The 24,219-nt window shown below is 40.9% G+C and overlaps 1 protein-coding gene across 3 annotated transcripts in view; it reads right to left on the bottom strand.

Moving 5' to 3' along the window:
• The window catches only part of GRIA4 (glutamate ionotropic receptor AMPA type subunit 4), a 233,798-nt gene extending 219,541 nt beyond the window's left edge, over positions 1-14,257 (bottom strand). For all 3 annotated transcript variants that reach the window (XM_065626774.1, XM_065626775.1, XM_065626776.1), the window contains exons 1-2: positions 14,170-14,257; positions 12,874-13,032 (exon numbers count right to left, since the gene is read on the bottom strand). In XM_065626774.1, coding sequence (XP_065482846.1) covers positions 12,874-13,032; positions 14,170-14,257 — 247 coding nt within the window. The remainder of the gene's footprint in view (positions 1-12,873; positions 13,033-14,169) is intronic.
• Positions 14,258-24,219: the final 9,962 nt, after the last annotated feature.

The raw sequence follows: 24,219 nt of genomic DNA on the forward strand, positions 1-24,219 counted from the left end.
AGTGGCAGAAACGCAAGATACTCCAGCAAACCTCTGCTGCAATCCTTTGGAATCACTGTCAGGTGTTTCAGCTTCCAGAGGATTAGATCCAAACAGACACAAGGAACCAAAACATCTTCTGTTTGGTCAAGATGACCACAGAAAAGAGTAAGAAGTATTACGGTATAACCTCTGACATGTGCCTTCTCATACAATGAGGAATGGCCAGCTGACGATTAAGGCATTTCACCCAGTGCAATGCTGGATATGGCCACATCCAGGCTGCCCTCCATAGAGATCTACTGTTGGTTACAACTGGCTGTACAGGGAGACAGAATTGTGGCAAATCCTGGATTTTAGGAAGTCTGAGCCATTATTTGCCCTCTTGAAGTCATGCATCAGGATAGACACATTAATTGAGGTGACAAGCACAGCTTTTTCAGGCACCCATGCCACAGATGCAGGGAGATAGTCTGCTGCATTCCTGTGTCCTGACAGGTTTTGGATGCTTCCATCTCTGTTTGGACCTACTGAGAGAGGTGAGAAAAAGGGGCAGGCTCCCCCTAAAAGCTGGAGTTGTTCTGTATTCTTAAAGTGGAAAGTTACAGAATGCACTACAAAAAAAAAAAAAATCTAGGATTTTAAAGCACTTTGCTATTTTTGTCTCTGTGAAAAAACTATGGCACTAGCTGATTATGGTCACACATGTCCTTAAGGAACTTACCATCATCACAGCACTAACAATAGGTACAACATTTTGAAAGATCGATGCTGAACTTCATAATTTTAATTAAGTGTGGAGCACTTTTTTGGGCCAGGAAAAGGCCCCAATGGATTTTATTTCAGTAGATAGAAACTGCTAACTTACTGTACCAATAATCCAACAGTTTGCAGACAACACTTTCACAGACAGGACCAGATAGGAAGATAGTGCATTATCTTAATGCACATCTTAAGAAACCAACAGGCTTAAAGCTACACCCATGTGTTACATTTTTGGTTGCACGCATTTAATTCTCATTAATGCTCCTAAGATGTACATGATGTACAGTCAAGAAAGGAAAATGCCTCCTGTAAGCATGCTTCTTGTGAACTGGGGAGACTTCACCCTTTAATGCTCTCCTATCCCTTTTAGCCACAAACAGGAAAAAAAACCTGCTTTGTGCTGCTGATTCCCCTCATTCACGTTCCCTTTCATGACTTTATTTGTGGAGTCAATTGCTCACAGACGTGAATAGGAAGGTGGCAGTACAGCCCTGCTTGACCATACCAAAGATAAGCGAGCAAGAAGCTGAGGCCATGGACAGCAGTTTATAGAGGTGATGCTGCTGGCAGGGGATATCCATACCTTTTCAAAGGGGTAATGTTATGCTAGATCTCATTTTAATCTCACAGACACTATATAAGTGCAAGGAACTGCAATAATTATTATTATCCTATTATTGTAATTGCTCAAAGGATTTTCTGCTAGTCTCCCATTTAGCATGGTATGTGAAAGGCTGACAATGAATATGTGATAAAGGTATGAAGCTCTGGTGCCTGCCAGTTGTACTGAAGTGCAAAAGATTCCCATCATAAATAGCAACTGAAAGAATGATGGGCCTTCTGGGGCTTTCATCTGGAAATAAAAATACAGAGGTCTTTCAACATCTGTCAGAGACCTAGAGAAGAATGGAGGAAAGCAATCCAATTCATCTGTATAAACTGTCTTTTGCGGTACAACACCACCACTCCCTCCTTCCTTTCACTCCCGTAAAATATTAAAGTATTGATCACAACGGAGTTTAAGGCAGATTGGGGGGAGTAAGACAGATACAGAAACAGGCACAGTTTATCTGAGGTTGTATAAGGAGGTAATCTCTTTTCTGTTCGTAACCAAGAAACAAATGTTTTATGCTCTGTCCCTTCCCTTCCTTTCCCTGCAGTGGTTAAGCTGATGGTTATTTGTAATCAATACATAACAGAGCTAAGACCATGTGTCAAACCCAGAAGCCACAGTAGCCTGTCCCCAGGAGTGGGGCAGGAGGGGGACAAGTGACTCAGCCCCTGGAACACTGGCTGCTGCCTCCAGCACAGCTGCACTTCTCCAGAGGTGCAGAGCTCGGGAAGCACGGTGCCCACCAGTTCCACTGGTGATGCTTCTGGTAGACTATTCCCATTTCACCACGAAAACCCCAGGCACTTCACAGTAAACAGCAGGGAAGGAGAGGAGGATGGCAGATTGAAGAGAACAGAATTTTCTCTCTGTCTCTTTGAGCAGTATTTCTTAGTCTTATGCTCTTCCATGTCTATTAACTCCTACTGTACTCCACCGGATGCATGGGCTAGTCGTTACTTCCCCATCTGTACTAAGTTTTCAGCTTAGCACAACCACACATCCACCTTAAAGTTTTTCGGAGTCAGGTCAGCTCGCACCAGCTAGGATCTGGAATTGGCAAGCACCAGACACACCTCCTGCTCTGTCTTCAGAAGCAGAGAATTCCCCACGCAGCAAGCAGTGCCACCAGTCAGTCCCTCCTCCACCCTCAGAAACCTCCTTCCCCAACACTGAACAATGCTGTTTCATAAATACACAGCTCCTGCTGTATCTTGAACTCCTTCTCCCATCCAGCTGAGGCTGAATGGAGGGCAAACAGCAGATTCACGTGCAAAGTCTTGAACTCGTTCAACTCCTTACACCAGGCAACCTATCACTTCTGAGTACCCAAATGTCTGCAAAGAAGCAGGGGAACCCACCACCTGCCTGGGCTCCAAATCATCGCGCACAACACCTGGCCAAACCTTGCCAGTTATATGCTGCACACACGCATTTGTATTAACTGTGCCTGTTCTTTTTCTGAGTTAGTTATCTAAAAGTACCTTGCCATTTTCCAGCTGATTTTAATAGCTGTATAATAAATCATTTAAGCAAACCATTTAATGGATGGCATGGTAGTAAACAGGATGCTGCAAGTACAGCTATTAGTATACCATAATTAATTGCTGTGGTCTCATGTTACTATTTCTCCCTGTTTTAATGACCTATGGTACAAGGAAGTAAAAGGTTTGTCCCTTTTTTCCTCTTTCCTTATACATTTGCTATTCAGAGTAGCACAACAGATCATCAAAGACAGCTATGGGAGCACTTCTTGTATTCTTTTATTCAGGCTTTTGCTTTCTGCAAATATTCTTGTGCATTAAATCTCATCATCATGTTTGTGTTCAGGCTGCCATCTCCTCTGACACACAAAGCAGATGAAACCAGGGACTTCCAAAGCTAAATTCATAACTCTTGGTATCTTAAGCTAACAGCCCAAACCCTCCAGGTGAAAGTGGTAATAGATTCACATCCTCTGTGGCTCACAGAAAGTGAAATATATGTAACATACATGACTACTAAGTTTTATTTGTAGGTAAACAAGTCTGTGAATACAAATAACAGGGATTAGTATATATTTGGTAGCAAAAACATACTCAATGGTCTTTAAAGATATTTACCAAGCTTATATTACTATTGCTTCAAGCCATACTCCCTACTGTGGGGTTAGGAGATGTTTTTTCATAGGAACCACCATTTGTGTCCAGTGGAAGTACGTCTTAAAGCGACCCTGAAAAATGTCTTGCCATGACATAAGCCTTGCTACCAAGGGTGTCCCACACTGTCCCTCTGCACAGGCAAAACACAGTGACAACCAGCCAGAATGAACCTCAGGGGGCTCTGGGAGCTGCACAACTGTGCCCACTGGATGCAAATCATGCTGATTATGGTATCTCTCTAAATTAAGGACCAATAACAAACCCCACAAGCAATTTTGTTTCTGCTTGCCTGCTCTGTATGACTCCTACATTCCACACAGATAAAGACGGTGAATGGTTTGTCCAAATGATGTGTTGATGACATGACAACTTACCTGTGATTCTTTCAGTCTTTAACTCAACACTGGACTTATATGGAAATAGTAGGTACCCAACCAGAAAAGAATTATGGGTTTGATAAAGAAATTAATTGAGGCTGGCTGACTAGCATCTTGTTGGTCAGACTGGGCAGTCAAAATAGCCCCATCTAGCCTTAAAACACAATAATGTGTGAACACCATTACACGCTATCCACTCTCCCATTTATTTTCGTGACCTTCTTTACTTTTTATTCTTCGAAGCACTGATGCTTGTAGCCATCAGACAATATTTCATCTCCCAGACTACTTTCACATCTTTTCTGCATCATCTGTAAGGACCTGTAACTTGGATCACTTCCATATGGCACTACTCCTGACCTGCCAGCCGCACACTTTTATGGCGCATACGTGATCCTGCAACAGATGCAGATGTATGTACTCCCAATATGTCCTTGGACAGTTGCTTATGCCTCCAGACAGCAACTCCAATTCTTATCCATATAGTAATGTATCACTTAAAGTGTTACCCCGTTGCTTTTACCACCCAAGAGAAGCACTGAAGAAGGATGACGATTTAAAAAAAAAGGATGCAAGAAATAAAAACCCCTGACCAGCTCTCAACTGGAAGCCATGCAAACAGCTAGATAGAGAGAGAGTGCTCCAGGGTGTGCAAACAGCCCTAAGGGCCAGCTTCTTACCTGACTTGTGCTTTCTACTTGCAATAGAAGTGAGAAAAACTCATGAGTCAGTCAAGAGCATGTGACTATTAATTTTCAAAGGAAATCACCCTCCCAGCTGCAGTGGTTTTGAAAAGTCCATTCTTAAATGCTCTTCTCAGTTTAAACGGATGGAAATGACCAAGGCTGGAGCCCTTTATGAGCAAGCATCTCCAGGACAGATCCACACAGAAAACCTGGAGAAAACCATTAATACAAGATCCCACATGACTCTGCAGAGACTGTGAGTCTGTAAAGTCTTGTTACTTTTTGCCCCATCAACTTAGAAGAGGAAACAAAGGGCTAAGTGTACTGATGTGCGCATGCTTTTTTAAAAATATTATTGCATTTTACTCTGGAATTTTACATGAACGTATCTGTGCTTGATAAAGTGTTTTCCACTTACACACAATAATGTTTTCCAGACCTGAACACATCACCATCCAGACCCATATCTCACATTAACTGGTAGCGTGAAATACTGTTACTGGATATCAGGAATATTAAAGCAGAACAGGAAGCTTTTACATACAAATAAGATGATACATTTTGTGCTCTGTTTACTCTACAAGAACTTCCTCTCTTTCCCCTGGCTCTACCTGGAATACATATTACACTAATCATTTTGCCCACTGAGGATACAGATCTGACCCTGACACTGAAAAAAAAAAAAAAGACACATGGTATCAGTGAAATATTTAAAAAAAGGAAACTAAGCATAACACAGGACTGTGAAAGAAATTAACAAAACCAGAATATTTTGTACAATAATTCCTAATTGTTTTGTATACTAATTTCTAAAACCAACATATGCATCAGCTTTTGCACCACAATGGGAAAATGTAAATTCCATAAGCATAAAAGTCCCAATTCTTTTCAGCAATTAACTCTCACTACCTGTGAACTTTCTTAAAGCACCTCTTCGACTGATATTCATTGGGCATACCTTGATAGTACGAAAGGGTGATGCATAAATAAAAATGAAGTTCAAATTTTATGGGTTTTAGAGAGTACTATGCAAATACACCATAAAAGCAACTGGAAGAGCTTTCATGCAGAAATGGCACAGCATCTACCCCATAGAGGGTCTGCAAGTGAGAAACGGAGGAATTGTTATGAATAGTCAAAAGCTGATATAATTTCTTATCAGTCTGCAAAATGTGTTTAAAGCCTTTCCCTGCAAAGAACCTAATAAATGAGCTGGTGAAAAGTCTAAGTGCTTATTGTTTCCCTTGCGCTCTATTTGTATTTACGGAAAAAAACCCTGCAATCGCACTCATGTTGTTCATGACTTTAGAATATAGAAAGGTACTGCACAAGACTGCATTTTTCAGGAGCAATGGTTGCCTATAAACACAACATCGAAATAGCCTGTGGAACAAGAAAGCAGTAGCCCAAATGACATTCTTTTAAAACAGGCAATTATGTACCAAGGATCCAATTTCTAATAATATATTTTTTTAAAAAAAAGCAATTTAATACTTTTCAAAAACGAAGCTATGAGATGAAAGAATGAAAATCTGTTCACCTTGCAAAAAAGCTGATTCCTACTATTCCTTCATTACAATGGGTTCCAGTCTGCAATTCCTGCTCAGATAGAGCCCCTATTTAAGTCACAAACAGCTCTGCCTGGGGAAAGAACTGCAGGAAAAGGGTCAATATTTGAACTGGAATTTGTTAACATTAGCATAGCTGGCCAAAACCCAGCAAGAACTGTAGTTTGTTAATAAGTACCCGGGTATTCCCTCTTGAGTCCAACCTAAGGCTCGTCTATTATCAGCTTCTGAGGAACCTGGTGAAGAGCCGGGATGGGCTGGGTCCTTACAGCACATTGTCAAGACTAAGGTGATGGGCATGTGACACTCTGGTTCCATCTTCTTACCATAAGGAAACAGAAACCCAACAAACAGCTGCAATTATTTGAGCAAGTCAGGCAGACGCTTCATCAGTACCAAGGGAAAAAGAACAGGGAAGAAATAGAGTCCTCACAAGGAAGTAACACTATTGAGACAAAACAGTTGACCCACATGTTACCACACACATAAGGAGACATTTTCCCAACTGCTCAGTAGTAGGCAGTTCCCATTGGGAAGGCAGGTGCTGCTGAGTACTCTGGAAAACACTAGAACATCCCTGAGTGCCAAAATGCAAGTCAGCCTTTCTGTTTGAACTCGGGTGCCTGAAAACAGACATTGCTCATAAAGGACTTTTAACAGTACTCAACCCATAATTGCATTGACAAACAATTGAATCCATATCAACATTGCTAAAAGCCAAAGATTTTTAAATTAAAAAAAAAAGATATGTAAGAACCCCAACCAGATGGAGGAAGATAACAAAACTTCTGAGAAAACAATTAAAAGTAAAGCAACACCAAATTTCCAAACAAGATGATGTGATCAGGTACTCTTGAGTAACTTTATTTTCCCAGATTCAGAAGAGCAATTCTTCATTTTCACAGGAATAAATTGCTTAGTTTGACTTTGTGTTCCAACACATACCTTCAGTATAGGTACGCCTATCTAAGTTGCAGGAGCGGACTTTGTGTTGTACTAGTCCAAAACCATTGTCTCAAGCCAACTACCCAGAGGAATGGAAAGCCAGAGAGGAGGTCAATTTTTCTTATTAATTACATTGGTGCAATCAAATAGAGTTCCTCGCTTTTGCACTAGCACAAATTTCATCCCCTTTTAATCAGTCATATATTAAGGAGCATGAACTGTGAGAAAAGATCATTTGTTCCAACATGTTTAAATCCAAAGAACTTCACCTTCTCACAATCTGTGTTTGCACAATTCACAGCAGGATCTAAAATGGTTAAGAAATCAAAGCAGACGGCTTCCTCTCTCATCAACAAGCAAGTCTCAAAACAATCAAGACCTAAAAATGAAACGCATGAGCTATTTTGACTAGCATACAAACTTAGATTACAATGATAAAGCTGAACTTAATCAATTTAATTTACTTGTTAAAGTGCTTTGTCCTACACAAGAAGTACCGCACTGCATTGGCTTCTGCAGGAGGAATGAAGGAACACAATCTTTGTTATTAATCCTCTGAAATTAAGATGAAATTATTTCTGTAGCCTATAATAAACCTTTTGAGTTTACAGTTTCAGACAGTCCAGTAACATGCTAGGACAAAAGTCTTATTTCATGCCAGGGAAATGCATGTTCTGAATTTTCACTGAAGAAATCTGACTATATGTCAGCAAAGGCTCATCGTTTATTTTCCCAACAATAACCTTGAAAATTAAATCCAGACTCTGATGGATTGGAGCTATTGATGGTTGATTTTCTCTCTGCTGTACAGCTATTTGAGAAGGATCACATTCAGAGCTGTGTAACTCTGAATATGCATCTTCTTATATCTTAAAAATACACAGAATCCTTCTTATGGCAAATGTCCCCAAGTACATATATATTCTTTGATTCCATTAGCAAGTGCTAAGAGTAGAAATTTTAAGAAAAATTGTTTTCAACAATTGAAGCCTAGCTTCAGATAAACTCCATGTATTAAAGCAAAACACTCACCTAAAATGGGGTTTTGTAATCGATCCTATTTTAGAAGGGTGCAATTAAATCCACTTCCATTTTCCTAGCCAACTGGCACACTATTTGCTTTTGCAGTTCAAACCTGGCTGTATGGTACACCTTTATGGTAACTCTCAATATACTCCAAACTGCATCCTTGGGAATACTGTACCGCTCTTAATAGCAAAACACCATTCAGCAGTATGAAACCTCACTTTCTAAATAAAGAACACTATGGTTTTAAATGACACTGATTATTAAACTAAGGTTACACTCCTATTGCTAAATTGAGTTGTAATTATGAAGAATAATAACTAAATTTAATGAAAATCCCATTATGATGCAGCTTAGCAAATCAAAGCTGAAACTGCCGTAAGTAAAACGACAGATAGACACAATATAAAGGCAATACTACATTCAAGTCTATTTCCTCAGCTTTTGGGATGTCTCGGCAGAAAAGTTAACTCCAAAATGACATTGCCTCCCCGCTCACTAGCAAGCACAAGCCAGAGACAGACCCACCGAGAGGGCAGGGTGACAAGGGAGGTTCTCCCCCGGTCTCAGGGGCTGCCTCTGACCCCAAGGGATCTCACCCAGAAACTGCATTCACACTGGTGAGGCAGAACCAAGCTCTCCAGTTTCAGGTCATCAACCCCATGTTAGTCCGGAGGGCATGAAAGTCAAAGAGACTAACTCTTGGAAAAAGAGGAAAGTTCTCTTAAGATCCAAAATTTTTAATCCAGTGGGCTTTTCTTCTTATGTGGCACATAACAAACAAAGTTATATCTTTGGGGTTTTGTATCTACTGGGATTAAAAACCGGTAAGAACCGAATTGTGCACAAGATTAAACAAGAGGAGTGCCTGATTTACCCCAAATTGCACTTATTAGGGATATATTCATCTCATAATAAACACAAAGTCAACTAGACTCAAAGGAAAAAAGCTTTACTTCTAGTATGAAACACAGATGAAAGACTTGAATCTATCTCGTTTCTTCCCCATTTAGCCTAATCCTGTACAAGAACTGTAAGACTGGTTGTACATTAAGGATTTTTAAAACTTCAACAGAAAAATTCTCAACCACACGACAAGTGCTGGAAGGCAAATAGTTCTTTGTAAAATTACAGAGCTATGTCTCAAAAGTATGCAACCAGGTTTAATGTTGACTGTATTGCTGAGATATACTAATGTCATATAGATAGTGCATGGAGTGGAGAAAAGTATTTAACATTCAGCTAAAGACATAATATATACAATCCTCTCCAAAAATCAATGCATGCCTACAACATCTAAAATCAAGCTGAAGGTAGATTTCCAATCATTAGCAAAATTTCATGCTTATAATGTGCAAACCAATGTATGCCAATAGTCAAATGTTTCAGCTCTGGTGTATTGTGTTCTGATGAGTAAGAATCTTGTACTATTCATGTTTTGCAATAATTTCAGCTCTCTCTGTCAGTAAGAGAGATTCTCTGAATAATGTATGTAGTGCAAAAGAAATGAACAGAGTTTAAATAAAACACGCAAGTGGGAAGAACTACCTCCAAACTGATACAGATCAGATCAATTTTGCAAACTTAGAACAGAGTCTTTCTGCTTAAGCAACCTGCTTCATATGCATTCATGATTTAGAACAAAATACTAATGTTCTGAGCCTATTTAAAGAAAGCAAAAACGTGTAAGATAATCATTAGACGATAGATATTAAAGCGAATATATAAAATTATTCCCATTCCAAAAGGACTCCTGGGTTAACATTTGGCTGTAAGCTTTTATCTAATGAAAAGAAAAAAATATTCAAATTTTTCCAATGTTGCGGTGAGTTACCTGCTAATATGCCACCCATAATCCTTTGGAAAAGTCTGTTTACTGTCCCTAACACATGCAAGGGGCCAGGCCCTGAATCTTCACAAGTAACCTCTGCAGCAAATGGAAACAGAAATAGAGGTAACTGGTCATATCTCAGAGCTTTATGCTTGAACTCACATGAATATTCATTTCAGTCCGGCAGCTCTAAGGCTTTTGTACTGTACATTTGGAGACGTGTGCACTGAGTAATTTCTACACAAATAGCTAGATCCAAAGCCGCTGTTTCACAGCCGTTCAGCAAAGAGTTATCATTTCATATTGCCATGAAATCACTTAATTCAGAGCTGATGGTGGGGGTTCTTTAATTAGGTTAGAAAATTTCACACATCTGCACTTTAGAAGCCTCTGTCAAGCCAGCAAATTCAATCACATGGAAGCCGGTGTCCTCCAGCTATCAGACAATTGATTTTTGCAGGATTCTGCTCATATTTAGCTTAAGGGACATGCGATATGTTAATTCAGTTGTCAGTCAGTTTGCTACATTTCATTAGGAGAAGATTTGTTGTTTAAAAATATTATTCAGTACTAGAATGTTTTAAAATAGAAGAAGCAGTTGGATTATTGGCACGAGACTGCAAAACGTGAAATACATACAAACTTGGACTAACACAAAAATGCATGTTGGTTTAAGTGGGAAATACAGACCTAAATAAGGCTATAGGATTACACCTATTTAATACAGACAGGTACAGAATTCTATGAGCATACATGCACATAAACATATACATCTACTTGGCCCCTCTTTCTCTGCCTCCCCTCATACTGTAAAGATTCATCATCTCTGAGTCATTAAACTCTTTGGAACTGAAACTGGGTTCAGTTAAAAAAATAAAAGGACCAGATTATGAATCACTATTTCTATAAATGACATTAAATATAAGGTTTTCCTCAGTTCAAACAATGCAAGATAAACATAACCTAAGGTGGATGGAATCAGAGACAAGAATCTGCTGTGAATAGCCCAAGTGAAGAAAGTTTTGGGCAAACCCTTTTTGAACCTGTGGTGTTAGTCTTACACAGAGAAGTGGTTCAATTTTAGACAATTTTAAATTTATGCAAATCAGAATTAATTAACTAACTTTTGAATGGAAATACTGTGCAATGACCCTTGATCCAAAAATGTAATGATAGCCTTGGAAATTATTTGGTAGAACTGGATGCCTAGGCAGAATCTGAAGTAATTGACTTCAACTAAAATTACTGATTTCAATGTACAAAAATTTTAGTCCCCTCCTCTTTCACTAAAAACAAAAGTTTGAAAAAGCTACTGTGCCATTTGTCTTCATGGAATACATAATCAGTGCCTGCAAAAGTTGACATGCATTCTAATATTTTCTCAATGAACTACACCTGCACAGATCTGATTCCTTCCAGTTTCAAAGCACCATTTGAAATGTTTTCTCCTTATGGAATTTGATATTGATTTTCACGCGAAACACAGCTAATACATTGCTTAATATAGAATTCACATCTAATGGGACATCAATCTTTCCTGCATAAAATGAATGGAGCCATTTTGGCAGCTCAGTAGCTTCTCTTGTTAAATAAGGTAGCAAGGTCATCCGAAACTTGGAGTACCAAAGATATGTATAAATAAATGTAGCAATCATTCAATAAATTATACACGAGAACTGCACAGTACTTTGTATGTTTACATATTAAAAAGTGCCACAGAGATGGCTGTGAGAAAGTGGAGAGAAACATAGTACTTATTTTAAAGGCAGGATGAACAGTAAGACCTTCTCCAGTATGTTTCTATTTTAAACTCACTCAGCAATGTTGCTTAGGGCATCTACTTCCAGAGGCAATTCACTCTTGAATGAAGAGGAGGGATTAGAAAACTTAAAGGCCACAAAGGAAAACCTACAGAATCCTGAAACACTGACATCAAAGTAGTACTGCTACTACAGTCTTGAGCTCTGCCAAACTATATCCCACTGTCTTACATAATAACATGAATCCCTTTTTATAAGCCAGACATACATAGAGATAAATAAAAACAATGCTTTGCCACTTTCAGATTAAGCAGTATCCAGCATATTTTAACCAAGGCTAAAGACCCTGAGGTGATTTAAATGTGGGAAGTTTAGCTAATTACACTCTGCCTTAAAAAAAAAAAAAAGTAACTATTACCTGATTCCTCATTTGGTAAGGACATTTCTTTGTTTTCCTCTCACGGTGTATGTGCATCTGAGTGTGTGCAGGGGTGTGTGTGCGTATAAAATATATAGTAGGAAGAGAATATTTGTTCCAGTTGAGGTGGTCTGTGAAATCAAGTAGATCAGATACTAACTTGATCTGGCACCAATGTATGGATGCATAGAGACATATCCACAGGATGTATGCATTGCGAGATGATAAGAGACATTTACAACCTAGAATATAAGAGCAGGACTGCCTCAAGTGACATCACCAAATCAACTGCAGCATCAACCAACTCAGATATATTATCCTGCACACCACAGCTTCCCTATCTCCTTTCCAGCCATTAGAAAAGTATTTGTAAGCACAAACATTATCATATATTTTCAAATACATGCAAGGCATGCCATACACAAAAGCAAACAAGAGTAACTGTGGGGTTTACGGACTGATTGAGACATTCATAATTTTTCTTTACAACAACAAAATTCATCTCTGTAGAAACTGGGAAGCAAGAAACTACAGTAATAACACTGAAGTAAATGTCACATCAGGTTAGTCAGCAGAAGGCAGGAGAGGGGATTTTGCTCCAGTTAGAAGCCAACAAGGATTGCTGTCCCTTTTGCTCTTCTGCAAAGGGTATCTATACTGAAGACAGACTTACTGATGTATTTCCAATGCAAGACAATGATGTGGCTTCCTGTTATTTCCACTGCAATTTACTCGTAAGGTGGTCAGATCAATGCATGTTTACTTACAGGCATTTGTTACAGCGAAGCTGTTAGCTGTTTCAATGTTGTCTACATGAGGAACCAAATTAAAAGGTGCTTCAGATGCATTTGGGCTGGTGTTATGAAGAAAAATTGCTAATCGAAAAGCAGTATATTCCTGATCTGTGTTCCTGATGAAGAGACCACCTACAAAAAACAGAAAAAAAAGGCAAAAAGCAAAGGAAGCAGAGTGAATTATTTGCAAGCTACTTACTATCTTGTAACATCAAGCGACTCTCTGCCAAAGCTACACAGCAAGGCAAGTCCTACGACTTTAATGGATAAGGAACTAATCATATTCGTAATCACAACCACTGCCTTTAAATCACTGTCCTCAATCGATTTTAACCTCCCTGATGCATTCATGCTTCTTTTCTGACTTCTCAGTTTCCAGCCTTTCATACATAGATACCCAGATTTGTCATGATTACAGTGACCTTTGGAAGTGTTTAGCCTCCATCTCCCTGATACTGAACACACTGGTAAATTAGCTACTCAACAGCCTCTTAGATTAAGTGGCAGGCTGATTAAAGGAAACGATGCTTTCTGGATTAAAAAAAAAAAAAACAAACCAACTCTGTGTAGGATAATCTGCACTGAACAGGAATATAATGAACTTTTCTCCTCTGCAGCCATGTGCAGGCAGGGAGCAGTTCAGCCTTATAAGCAACATCTTTACAAGTCCACGAGAAATGATGCAGTGATGGAGCTGAGCTGGAAAGAATTCAGATAGCTGTGTCCCATCCGAAACACGTCCAAAAGGAGAGAAGCAGGAAGCGATGGGAAAAGGGTTGAGGAAAAGGCACAGGAATACACGGAGAGAGCTACAAAATCCTAAACTTTCCAACTATGAGAAGGGAAAGAAGGGCAGCGTTGTCTTCTACTCCCCCACCCCTGCCGGCTACCGCATCCTCCGGTGCACACAGCTCGCCATCCCTCCAGGAGCCAGGCAAAGCGGGGGTACCAGAAGGGGCTGAAGCAGCCAAGGGGCATCAGCCCGGAGCCGCTTCCTCCGCTGCCGATCCTACACACCCCGGAGCTGGAACGAGTTTTTCTAAAGACAAGCATCCACCCTACCGCATGCGAACACACACACGGATACAGATGTATACACATAGACGGAGGGACACATACACAAACACACGCGGATTTTTCCTGAAGGCAGGGAAATGGGATGAGCGGTGGATGAGAAATCTGCAAACTGCCTTCAGAGCCTCCTTTCCAACTCACTTTGGAAAGGATTGAACCCCTGGACACACGCACGCAGCCCAATGCAGCGCTTACCTATTTGCACGCTGCTAGGAAAAGCTCCCATTGCTAGTCCCCAAAAGCCAGAAAACAACAAGACAAGCTGTCTGCAAATTATCCTCATCTTCTCTTTTGCCTCTCTGTCTTGCCTTCTCCCGCTCGCTCGCTAGATGCTGCTCAGAGAGGCATTGAGGGCGAGGTGGCTACAAACAAAATCAAGAATTAAAAAAAAAAAAAGAGGGAAAGGGGAGAAAAAGAGGGGCTCCCTCCTTTCTTTTTCTCTTTTCTTTTTTTTTTAATTTTTGTTTTAGTATTCGTTTGCTCTGCCCTGCCGCTCGCACTCTGCCTCTCTCCCGCTTGCCGCTGCCGTTTCAGCAAGCCATCCCGCCGCGCCGGATTTTTCCCGCAGTCTCCATCGCCGGGGAGCGGTTTCTGTCCGGCTGCAAATGTTGCACATGCAGAAGATGGTGGTGAGTTTGGCGGCGGGGGGGAACGTCTAGTGGCGGCGCGGCGCGGGCGGACATGCGCCGTGCGCCCCCCCCGCTGCCGCTGCCGCTGCCGCCGCCGCCGCCCGCACCGCCGCGGGCGGGGAGAGGCCGCGCGCGTGCCGTTCCGCGCCGCTCCGCGCCGTCCCGCGGAGCCGCCCGCGGCTCCGGGCGCGCACTGCAGGGCTGGCGGTCGCAGCCACCGCGAAAGCGACAGTGGGTTTTGTTTGTTTGTTTGTTTGGGGTTTTGGTTTGGTTTTGTGGGTTTTTTGTTTGGTTTTTTGTTTGGTGTGGGTTTTTTTTTTTCCTTTTCTGATGCTGGCACAGCCGCGGGCGCGCAGTGGCGCGGAAGTTTGTGCCACGGGCGTAAAGCGAGAAGGCCAGGCAAGGTCACTGCCCCCGGGCTTTGCGCGGAGCGGGGGATGCACGGCCGCTGCAGCCCATCGTTGCGCGGCCGGGGCTGCTGTTATTAAGTACCAATTATTATTAATGAAGGTGACAGGGCGTAGCTGCGTGTGCTGAGCAGCTGCGGAGCCGGGGGACGCGGCTTGGGAAGCCCGCCCGGCCCCCCGGGGGTGCTGGGGCTGGCGGGCGGGCGCCCCCGCGCCCCTGCGCGCTCGGCTCCGCGCGGGAGCAGCGGGACCCTCCTCGCTGTCGGGGTCTGCGGCAGAGGCTGGAACAGAGAACGGGAGCAGGGAAGCGCTCGGCGCTTGTGGGCACTCATGCCAAAAGGAGGGAGAGCAAATGAATGGAAAACTTCGCTGCTCCTATGCCACCGCCTTTTATTTTAAAAATTTTTTTGGGGGTGGTAAAAATAATGGAGATGTGGGGGTTTTTGTGTCTAGACTCTTTCTTTTAGTGCCTTTGGATTTTTCTTTCCAAGCTTTGGAAGTACCCCAGAGCGGCTGCCAGCAGTCTGGGGATATTGCAGTTAATAATTAAAAGATATATATAATAAATGATAGGTAATGAAATCATCCAACAATAGCTGTGTGTCAGAGAAGGGAGCTTCTAGTTGTACGTGTGGCTTTGCAGAGAGGTTTCTGTCAGTCACAGGGAATGATTGGAGCTCCAATAAATTAATTATAAAATGTTAATCGGTAATATGAAAGAATATTGATTTTTAAGGTGAACATTCTGGCTCTGTGTTCAAACACACACATTTGCTCCAAAACCTGAGTTTTGCCTGCTTTCACTCAGGTTTGCTTTCTTAGTTTATTACTATAGCCCATGTCCCCAGGCTGTTCTGTTTTGTGGTAAAAGACACCTCCTTTAATTGCTGCAGAGGGTGACAGTGATTCCTGAAACATGATTGTGAGCCACTTACTGTCAACCACATACCCCGAAGACTCAGTAAAGAACGTGGAAAACATATATCTATAAAAACTTATCTGCATGGGCATGTGCAGCTGTGAGTGAGTCTGTGCATGTGTGTGTTAGGGAGAGTGTGGAGTTCTTGTAAATAAATTGCTCTTTCAGAGATTTTTTTTTCAGATCAATGGCAAACAGACTTCACCTGTATTTCAGAATATTCATTCCTTTATTTTTCAGTAAGTCTTCTGCTTCCCTTTACTTTCCCTCCATGTATTCCCATCCTTCCTTCAAATCTGCAGGCTTGTGCTTCACATTATTCACCCACGGCTTTTTGTGACCTCTGCTTTTGCTCCAGCTTGTCTGTCTTTTCTTCTTCTTTGTCTTGCCTACTTCGTCACCCTAAATTCTCCCCCAAAAATTGGTTACTCCTTCCTTCCATCCTTTAGGATTTAACTTTTTGACTTTGTAAATCCAAGTAGAAAGTTATGAAATTGGAATAATACTATTTCTATTCCCTAATGGTTTGATGGCCCCTTACCACTAGAAAGACATGAACTTGGAAACAGGTGAAATATTTAGTTAATTTGGTGACCCGTACTCATGTGCATTCATGCCGAATATGTATAAAAGATTAGGATTTAAGACATATGTCCATTATACTGCCACAGCCAGTTACCGCCTACCAACTGAGCTAAGGAATATCCTTTGGTCTTTTTCAGATATTTGGTAGCATGTTAACTCAAATTTAATTTGAGAGTCCACAAGGAGCTATTTCATACAATGGTTTAATCTGATCTGACCAAGAGCCTCATGCGCAGTTCCTGCATCAAGTCTGTAATTTCCGTTGGAACATACATTTTAGTGAAACATCCAATCTTGATTTAAAGACTTCAAGAGACAGGAAATCCATCACTTCCCTGGGTAAGTTGTTCCAGTTGTTACCTACACTCATTTGTTAAAACGTGCATTTGTCTAGTTTTGGTTTCTAATGTTGACTATCAGAGATCAACCCAGCATTCTTGTAATGGTGTCGCTTGGTGTTGTTCCTGGAAATAATCCCATCCTCTCCTTGACACTCCCCTGCTTAGACATCTCAGGATCATTTTTGAAGCTATGGAAAGCAGAGGAAAGGGAAAGAAGCCACTATAGCAATTCTGTATAAAAGACACGAGGGAAAAAAATAGAGTTGCAGTGTCAAAGGGGAAAAATCCCATTTCAGTAAATTTTTAGAAGTGAATGGCAGATGATAAAGTAATTGATCACAAGGTTTATCTTACAGAAAACTGGAACAGGAAAGGTAACAGGGATGTAATCAAGATTAAGGCTGGAAGAGTATTATGGAAACATGAGATAAGTTTTTAGACTGACCGCTGCACTGGTGGGTTAACTCGGCTGACTGCCGAGCGCCCACCAAGATTCTCGCTACACTCCCAACAGGACAGGAGGAGAAAATAAGATTAAAAAGCTCATGGGTCATTATAAAGATGGGGAGATCACTCACCAATTACTATCACAGGCAAAACAAACTCAACTTGGAGAAAATTGTTTTAATTCGTTGCCAGTTAAGAATAGAGTATGGTAGTCCCCCACGCACCTCTTATTGGGCTCAACTTCACTCCTTCTTTGATGACTCTTCTCCCTCCTTTGCCTGAGCAGCGCAGGGGGATGAGGAATGGGGGTTCTTTTCAGTCCATAACACTTAATCTCTGCTGCTCCTTTCTCCTCATGCTTTTCTCATGCTCCAGTGTGGGTCCTTCCCATGGGGTACTGTCCTTCAGGAACAGACAGCTCCAGCATGGGCTCTCCATGGGCTGCAGTTCCTGACACAAAACCTGCTCCTGCGTAGGATCCTGCCAGGATCCTGCTCCTGCATGGGCTCTCTATGGGCTGCAGGCTCCTTCAGGCATCTCCACCTGCTGCAGCATGGGTCATCCACAGCCTGCAGTGTTGATATCTGCTCCACCATGGTCTTCTCCATGGGCTGCAGGGGAATCTGTGCTCCAGTTCCTGGAGTACCTCATCCCTCTCCTTCCTCACTGGCCTTGTTGTTTGCAGGGCTGTTTCTTTCCCATTTTTCTTACACCTCTCTCATGCAGCTGGTGTGCAGTGTTTTTTTACCCTTTCTTAAACATGTTATCACAGAGGTGCCACCAGCACAATTGATGGGCTCAGTTTTGGGTAGCGGTGGGTGGGTCTCTTTTGCAGCTGGATGAAACTGGCTCTGTCCAACATGGTGGCAGCTCCTGGTGTCTGCTCACAGAGGCCACCCCTGCAGCCCTCTTCCCACCATCCAGCCTTGCCACATAAACCCTATAGAGCTGTACACTGCCAAGCAAGAGGAGACCAGAAAGAAGAGCTTTTGTGTTTTCCGGTTGGCTACTTGAGAGGTGCTACATGAAGCCACTTCTGGACTGGGGTCTCTGCCTCTCCCTCAGGCAGACTGTGAAGGTTGTGGTAGGTGATGAAGGGAAGGAGGGACAGATCTCTGAGTGCCACAACAAAATATCAGAGAAATTAAGAAATGATTGAAATGTTTCATTGCATGTATAAAGAGTATGAAGGTGATGGACTAGCAGGGGTCTGGAGGGGAACTGCTGGTTGCTGGTGATGAATGCTTGCTCTGCCTTAGTGCACATAACAACTTGTGTTGGCCATGTCTGGAGGCCACCACTAGAGAAGACTCACTCTTTAGAGCATCAGCTGAGAGGCGACTGTCTGCTGCAGCATCTGAATGAATCCTGCTGCAGAAGATACATGAATATGATGGTTTTGCCCTCTGGCAAGGACTGCAAACCTTTGGCTATTTTCTTGATCAGATAGTCTTGTGCTTGGACTAAATACATTTATGAGAAGACCTTGTTGGAACAGGAAGAATATGGGAAGATCTGTGCTAGAGAAGAAATGAAGGCTGTATGGTAGCCAGGAGGAATAAAACTGAAGAGAAGAATCCAGAGGCATTCACCTTATGGGAATCCTAGAGGAAAAGCAGAATATGAGAAGACAGACACACTTTGCAGAATGGGCAGACTTTGTGATGCATATGTACTGATAAACACCCACATGCTGAAGTAGCAACTTTGATTCATGTTTATATGTTCTTGCATCCAAAATGCAAATCTCAGCTACACAGTCTATGAAAAAGATGTGTCATTACATGTCTGGAGACATCTGGCTTTGTAAGGGAGAAAAGAACTTGGCTGAGAAAGGGGAAAAGTGGAGCTGCGCTCATTATCAAGGATAAGCTGAGACAGTTAGGAGTACAGAGAGAAGGAAAAGAGAAGGGTAATTTCACTAGCGAGACACAGAAATAAAGATCCACTACCACCCCTCACCACCATGTTCCAGGTGTACCAAAGTAGTGACAGCATGGAAGCAGACAACACCCTGACCCTGGCCCGTGTGCCAGTGCTGCTAAATGAGCTCTTTCAGAGCAAGGCTTTCCGTGACACAACCATCTGGGCACAGGCTTCCATCCCAAAACTATATTCAGTCATTTAGGTTAGTCTTGCTTCAAATGCAATTCTCATTGCAGCTTTCACTGTGTGGTCACTGGAAATGCTTCAGCAAGAAATGAATGGTGGAGAAAACAATTGGTGCAACATGCTGTCCTTTCTTAATCCTTTCTTGCCTTATAGAATGTTGTAGCTCACATATCTGTCAAATAGATCCATTAGACTGTAAACTCTGGGACAAAGCTATGTCTTTTGTGAAGTGCTTAGCATTTCTGAGCAATAAAAAGTAAATAAAATACAAATCATCTATGTAGATTTTTTTACACTCCACTCTTTGGCATGGTCTCACACCACCTTTCAAAGGGCTACCAGCAGTACTGAATAGATTAGCATGGTACCAGAACTAGACACAGATTCCTTGCAGTAGCAGAACTCATTTTCAGGAAATTGCTTTACAGTGTTTTCTCACATTTTTGTTCCCATTGGCTTACTCTTCATTCATCTAAATTCTAGGGTAGACAGAATAGGTAATTATTTTTAATAATGTTTCTCATTAAGAGTGGTATGTTGATACTGATACATGTGTAGCACAATGCATTTGGCTTTAAATAACTTCATCCACTGGTCCCACTCCTTTCTACCACACTGTATGCTTACATCAATCTTCACAAATTTATCATCCTTCAGAAATTAAGGTGATATGGTAAGAGACCTTGACCATGAAAGGAAAGGTCATTGTGGTCATCCTGCAGAAAGTGAAAAATCCTGATTAAACCACACTCATATCAGTGAAGATCATTTCAGTTTGAGAAAAATGTGGTAACACGGATATAATTAAGAACTGCCATATTAAGTTAGGCTTAACACCCATTTAGAACAGCATCCTATGTTTAATATTAACTGATGATGGTTTATTAGGAAGAGTAGGAGAAGCTGAGTAGTCCTTCATTTAAACTTGACTTTGGAGATGTTCTTCTTCACTGAGTGCTCTCACCTCCTGACAGACAGGGCTTTAAGGGTTCTAAACTGAAGATTTCATAGAGATCCTTGTGTTGAAGAGTTGCCTACATTTTTTATTTCCATATATTTACTTCCAGTGTTTACAGCATCCTATGCAAATGAGCTCTATAATCCCATTCTAAGAAAGTAGTTTATTTAGTTTGTTTAAAACTTAATTGTATATTGACCATTCCCTGGCACTTCTTTAAGAAAAAAGAGATAAAAATCATTTACCATGCCATATCATCCCCAGTTTTTTATACCTTTGTAGTATCAACCTTCAGTCACCAATTCAGATGTGAAGAATCCTACTCCATCTATTCTGTCCTCTTATATCCTGTAGTCTATATCAGTCCTCCTTGCCATTGTTCTCTCTGCTGCTTCTTATGGCTTTCTGAGAAATTGGACAACAGAGTAGGACACTTTTTTTTTCTTTTTTTTCAGGTGTAAAACCAGTTTCTGTTTGAACTAATTTGCTTTCCTAAATACTCCTAAAATGCCATTTCTTTTAGCATCCAGACAATGTTTTCAGAAAACTATCCACAAAGACTTCAAGATCTCTTTCCCGAGTGATAATAGCTAATTTAGATCCTATCATTGTGTATGTATAGTTAAGGTTATTTCCCCCATGTGCACTACTTTGCATTTTTTTTTATATGAAATTTCATCTGCCATTTTATTGCTCAATCAATTAGCATTGCGAGATTCTTCTGCAGTACTTCCCAGACAGTTTAAGTCCCTGAGAATTTGATAGAAGAGCAAAACTGGAATCTATGCCCTTTAAATTTGATCTCGTCTTTGTTAGATTTTTAATGGTGTAATAGGTTTCCTCTGACCCAGATGTATAACCTGGGCTGCATCACGGGATATACCTGAGAAAGTACGAAAGTTTGAAGCAATGTTTCTTTACTAAGTACAGCTTGTTGCAGTAGTAAATGCCAGGAAGTTCTGAAGGATGGGGCAATTTCCTCATCGATTAGAGGTGTTTGTGTGCGGAAAATACACCAACTTAAATGCATTCCACCTGAGCCCATCTGGCCTTGTTTATACAGTGAAAAAAGATCAAATTTGCTAGTGCTGGTTTCTGCCCATCACTTATAATTCCTGAATTCAAAATGAGTTATTGATAGTCTTCTAGGAACTGTATGAGTAAGACCAACTGTCAGTAAGTTTATGCGAAATAATGTTTAGAATAAGTATATTTAATTCCCATTTTTATACTTACTCATTTGAGTTCTTTTCTAAAGCCGCAAAGGAAGGATTCCTCTGGGTGTATTTGAGGTGTCTGGCTGGTAATCACCTGCACTGCAAAGTCTGACCAACCTGTCCGTCCCCTGAAAGGGAAGGTGCAGGTTAAGAAAGGCTATGCACCCATATCTCCCTCTACTATGGACTGGAGGCATGCATATGGCCCTTCTGAATCATACAGCACTTAAAAATTGCCTTCTTTAACTAGAAGTAGGATATTGATTCTACAACTTCTACACAAACAACAGCCACAGTAACAGGGAATTCCTCCCCACCGTTGGAAACTTTGCAGTGAAACTGAATTCAGTGTGGAATAAGATGGGAAGAAATGAGAAGAAAATCACCAGGAGTCAAGAACTTGCATTAGATAATTATAGATATTTGGAATGTGAATTATTATGAATAAAAAGTGTTTCTCCCTAAATGAAAAAAAAAAATAGTTCCTTTAGATTCTATTGAGGAAAAAAAAATCAAAACATCACAGTATTTCCATGAAAAAAAATAAGGTTTCCTGTGAAACCTTTTTATTTTTCTTTTTTTTTTTTTGCCAACTGTTCATGGAAAATATTTTTCTTTTTCTTACCAGCTCTCATTAAAATGTTTTGCCATAACCCCTGTGATAGCATCTAAGCAGCAGAGTGAGGAAGATGTCAGAACAGTGTAAAGAATGGCATCTGTTCACTACACAAAGTGTCCTGCTGTGTTGGCCTAATTGTCATTTCCTGTTAAAAAAAAAAAAAAAAAAGTTCCACTTTGTTTGACGGTGGTAGTTTTTTAGCTCATTTCTCTTGTTCATCTCCCTAGTGCTGCCACCCGCGTAGAAGGGTGAACTGGTGCCTCTGTGTCTTGCCTGCACCACTCTCACAGAGTCACCACATCAGCTCCAGCTGCAGGAGTGTCAGTATCAGTGATGCTGAATGAGCAAAAAGGATAAATATGAATTCCAGATCCAGGAGGAGAAAGGCGATGGTGAAATTGTTGAGAATAAGCCTCTTTTTAACTCATGAAGTGAAGCAAATTTGATAAAAAATCTTCCAAGCATAATAACCAGGAAACCTATGCTGTTTCTACAAAATCATACTTATAGAATGTAAATACAGTTTGATACACTAAATTGCTTGCAAAAATTAGTTTTAGTGAGGTGTATTGCCAATAACAATGATAGTTTCACCTGTGTCCTGTGATCTAGTCTTACCTTTCCTGGTTCCTAACAGACCCATACCTGCATGCTTAAGAGATAAATATGCTGTCTTCATACAATCTATACTTTTATATCAGTTACATGAAACTATTCCTCAGCTCCAGGAAAAAAAAATCTAATGCTTTTCTTAACACACACACACACACACACGCACACACAGACAAACACACACACTCTTTTATTTTCTGCTTCATTTTCACTTTAATTAGGGGTCATACAACATTGCCTGTATTAGAAGATGCATTTTCAGCCTAGAGTTTTGGCCTTTCTGTATTCAAACTTGTATTATTCTCTCTACAGTGGGGTTAAAGTTTGTCTCAAATAATCTGTCTGTTTGCCTTAGCTCTAGCTGGCTTCCAGCACTCGCCCTCCACACCGCAAAAGCTGCAGATTGGGTAATTGCTGCCATTCAGCTATAACCATGTGCTGTGTGTTTGTAGAAGTAGAATCTGTTTTGTTAGAAAAAAAAGTCAGAACAGTCTTTGATGCCTTAAGTGCTGCAAGCATACCTGGCATTTATTGAAAAGTGTGTGTTCCTAAAAGTATTCTGATAGTCAAGACCTGTCTGGTTTTATCCAGTTATTTCTTCTTTAAATAATGTATAATGATGAGTTATCCTAGCCAACATGAAGGTGGTTATGTCTGTTACATTACTAGGTGAAGTTATATGAAGCATAACGGTGCTGTAATGATCTCATCTAGCACTGAAATCCCTTAAAAGCAATTAATTTTAAAGCTGTTGATTTATTTAATATTTGATACATAGTGATACATTCTCTGTGAAACTAGGGGTTATTCATGGAAAGTTTATCCAGGGAGCATCTTTTAAAACAGGTCAGATTTTGTCCTGATCATTCATGTAGACACACTTATAAAAATTATCCAAAATACATTTTATGGCAACTTCCTCTGTCTTTAGCTGTGCTGAATAGCACTGTGATCTGTAAGTAAGCACAAGGGAAGCAGGGGTGCCTTTTTGGGAAGAAAATGCTACTCTGCAAAAGGGTGAAATTATCTAACCTTATGTCACTGAGAGCACTCTCTTAAAAAATCCATAAATGGTCCTTGCTAAAGCACATCATGTGGTCATCGAATTAGAAATGCAGGAATGGAATAGATTTCCAAAGGTTACATAGTCCAGTCCCCTGGCACTGGGGAAGGATCAAATAACACTAGAGCTTCCCACAGAGGTTTTTGTCTGGTACTTTTTTTTAGAATTTCTACTGAAAGACTTTCTGAGGGTGTCCTGTTCAGGCTTTTTTTCCTCTTGCTTTTTTTCTTTTTTTCGTAATATATGACCTATATAGTCTTTACTGCAAGTTAAACCGAGTTCTTTTTGTCTTTCTTTCTCATGAACGATTGGCAACAATCGATCATTGTCTTTCCT

Source organism: Caloenas nicobarica, chromosome 1 (genome assembly GCF_036013445.1).
Source record: "Caloenas nicobarica isolate bCalNic1 chromosome 1, bCalNic1.hap1, whole genome shotgun sequence".
NCBI classification, from domain to species: Eukaryota; Metazoa; Chordata; class Aves; order Columbiformes; family Columbidae; genus Caloenas; species Caloenas nicobarica.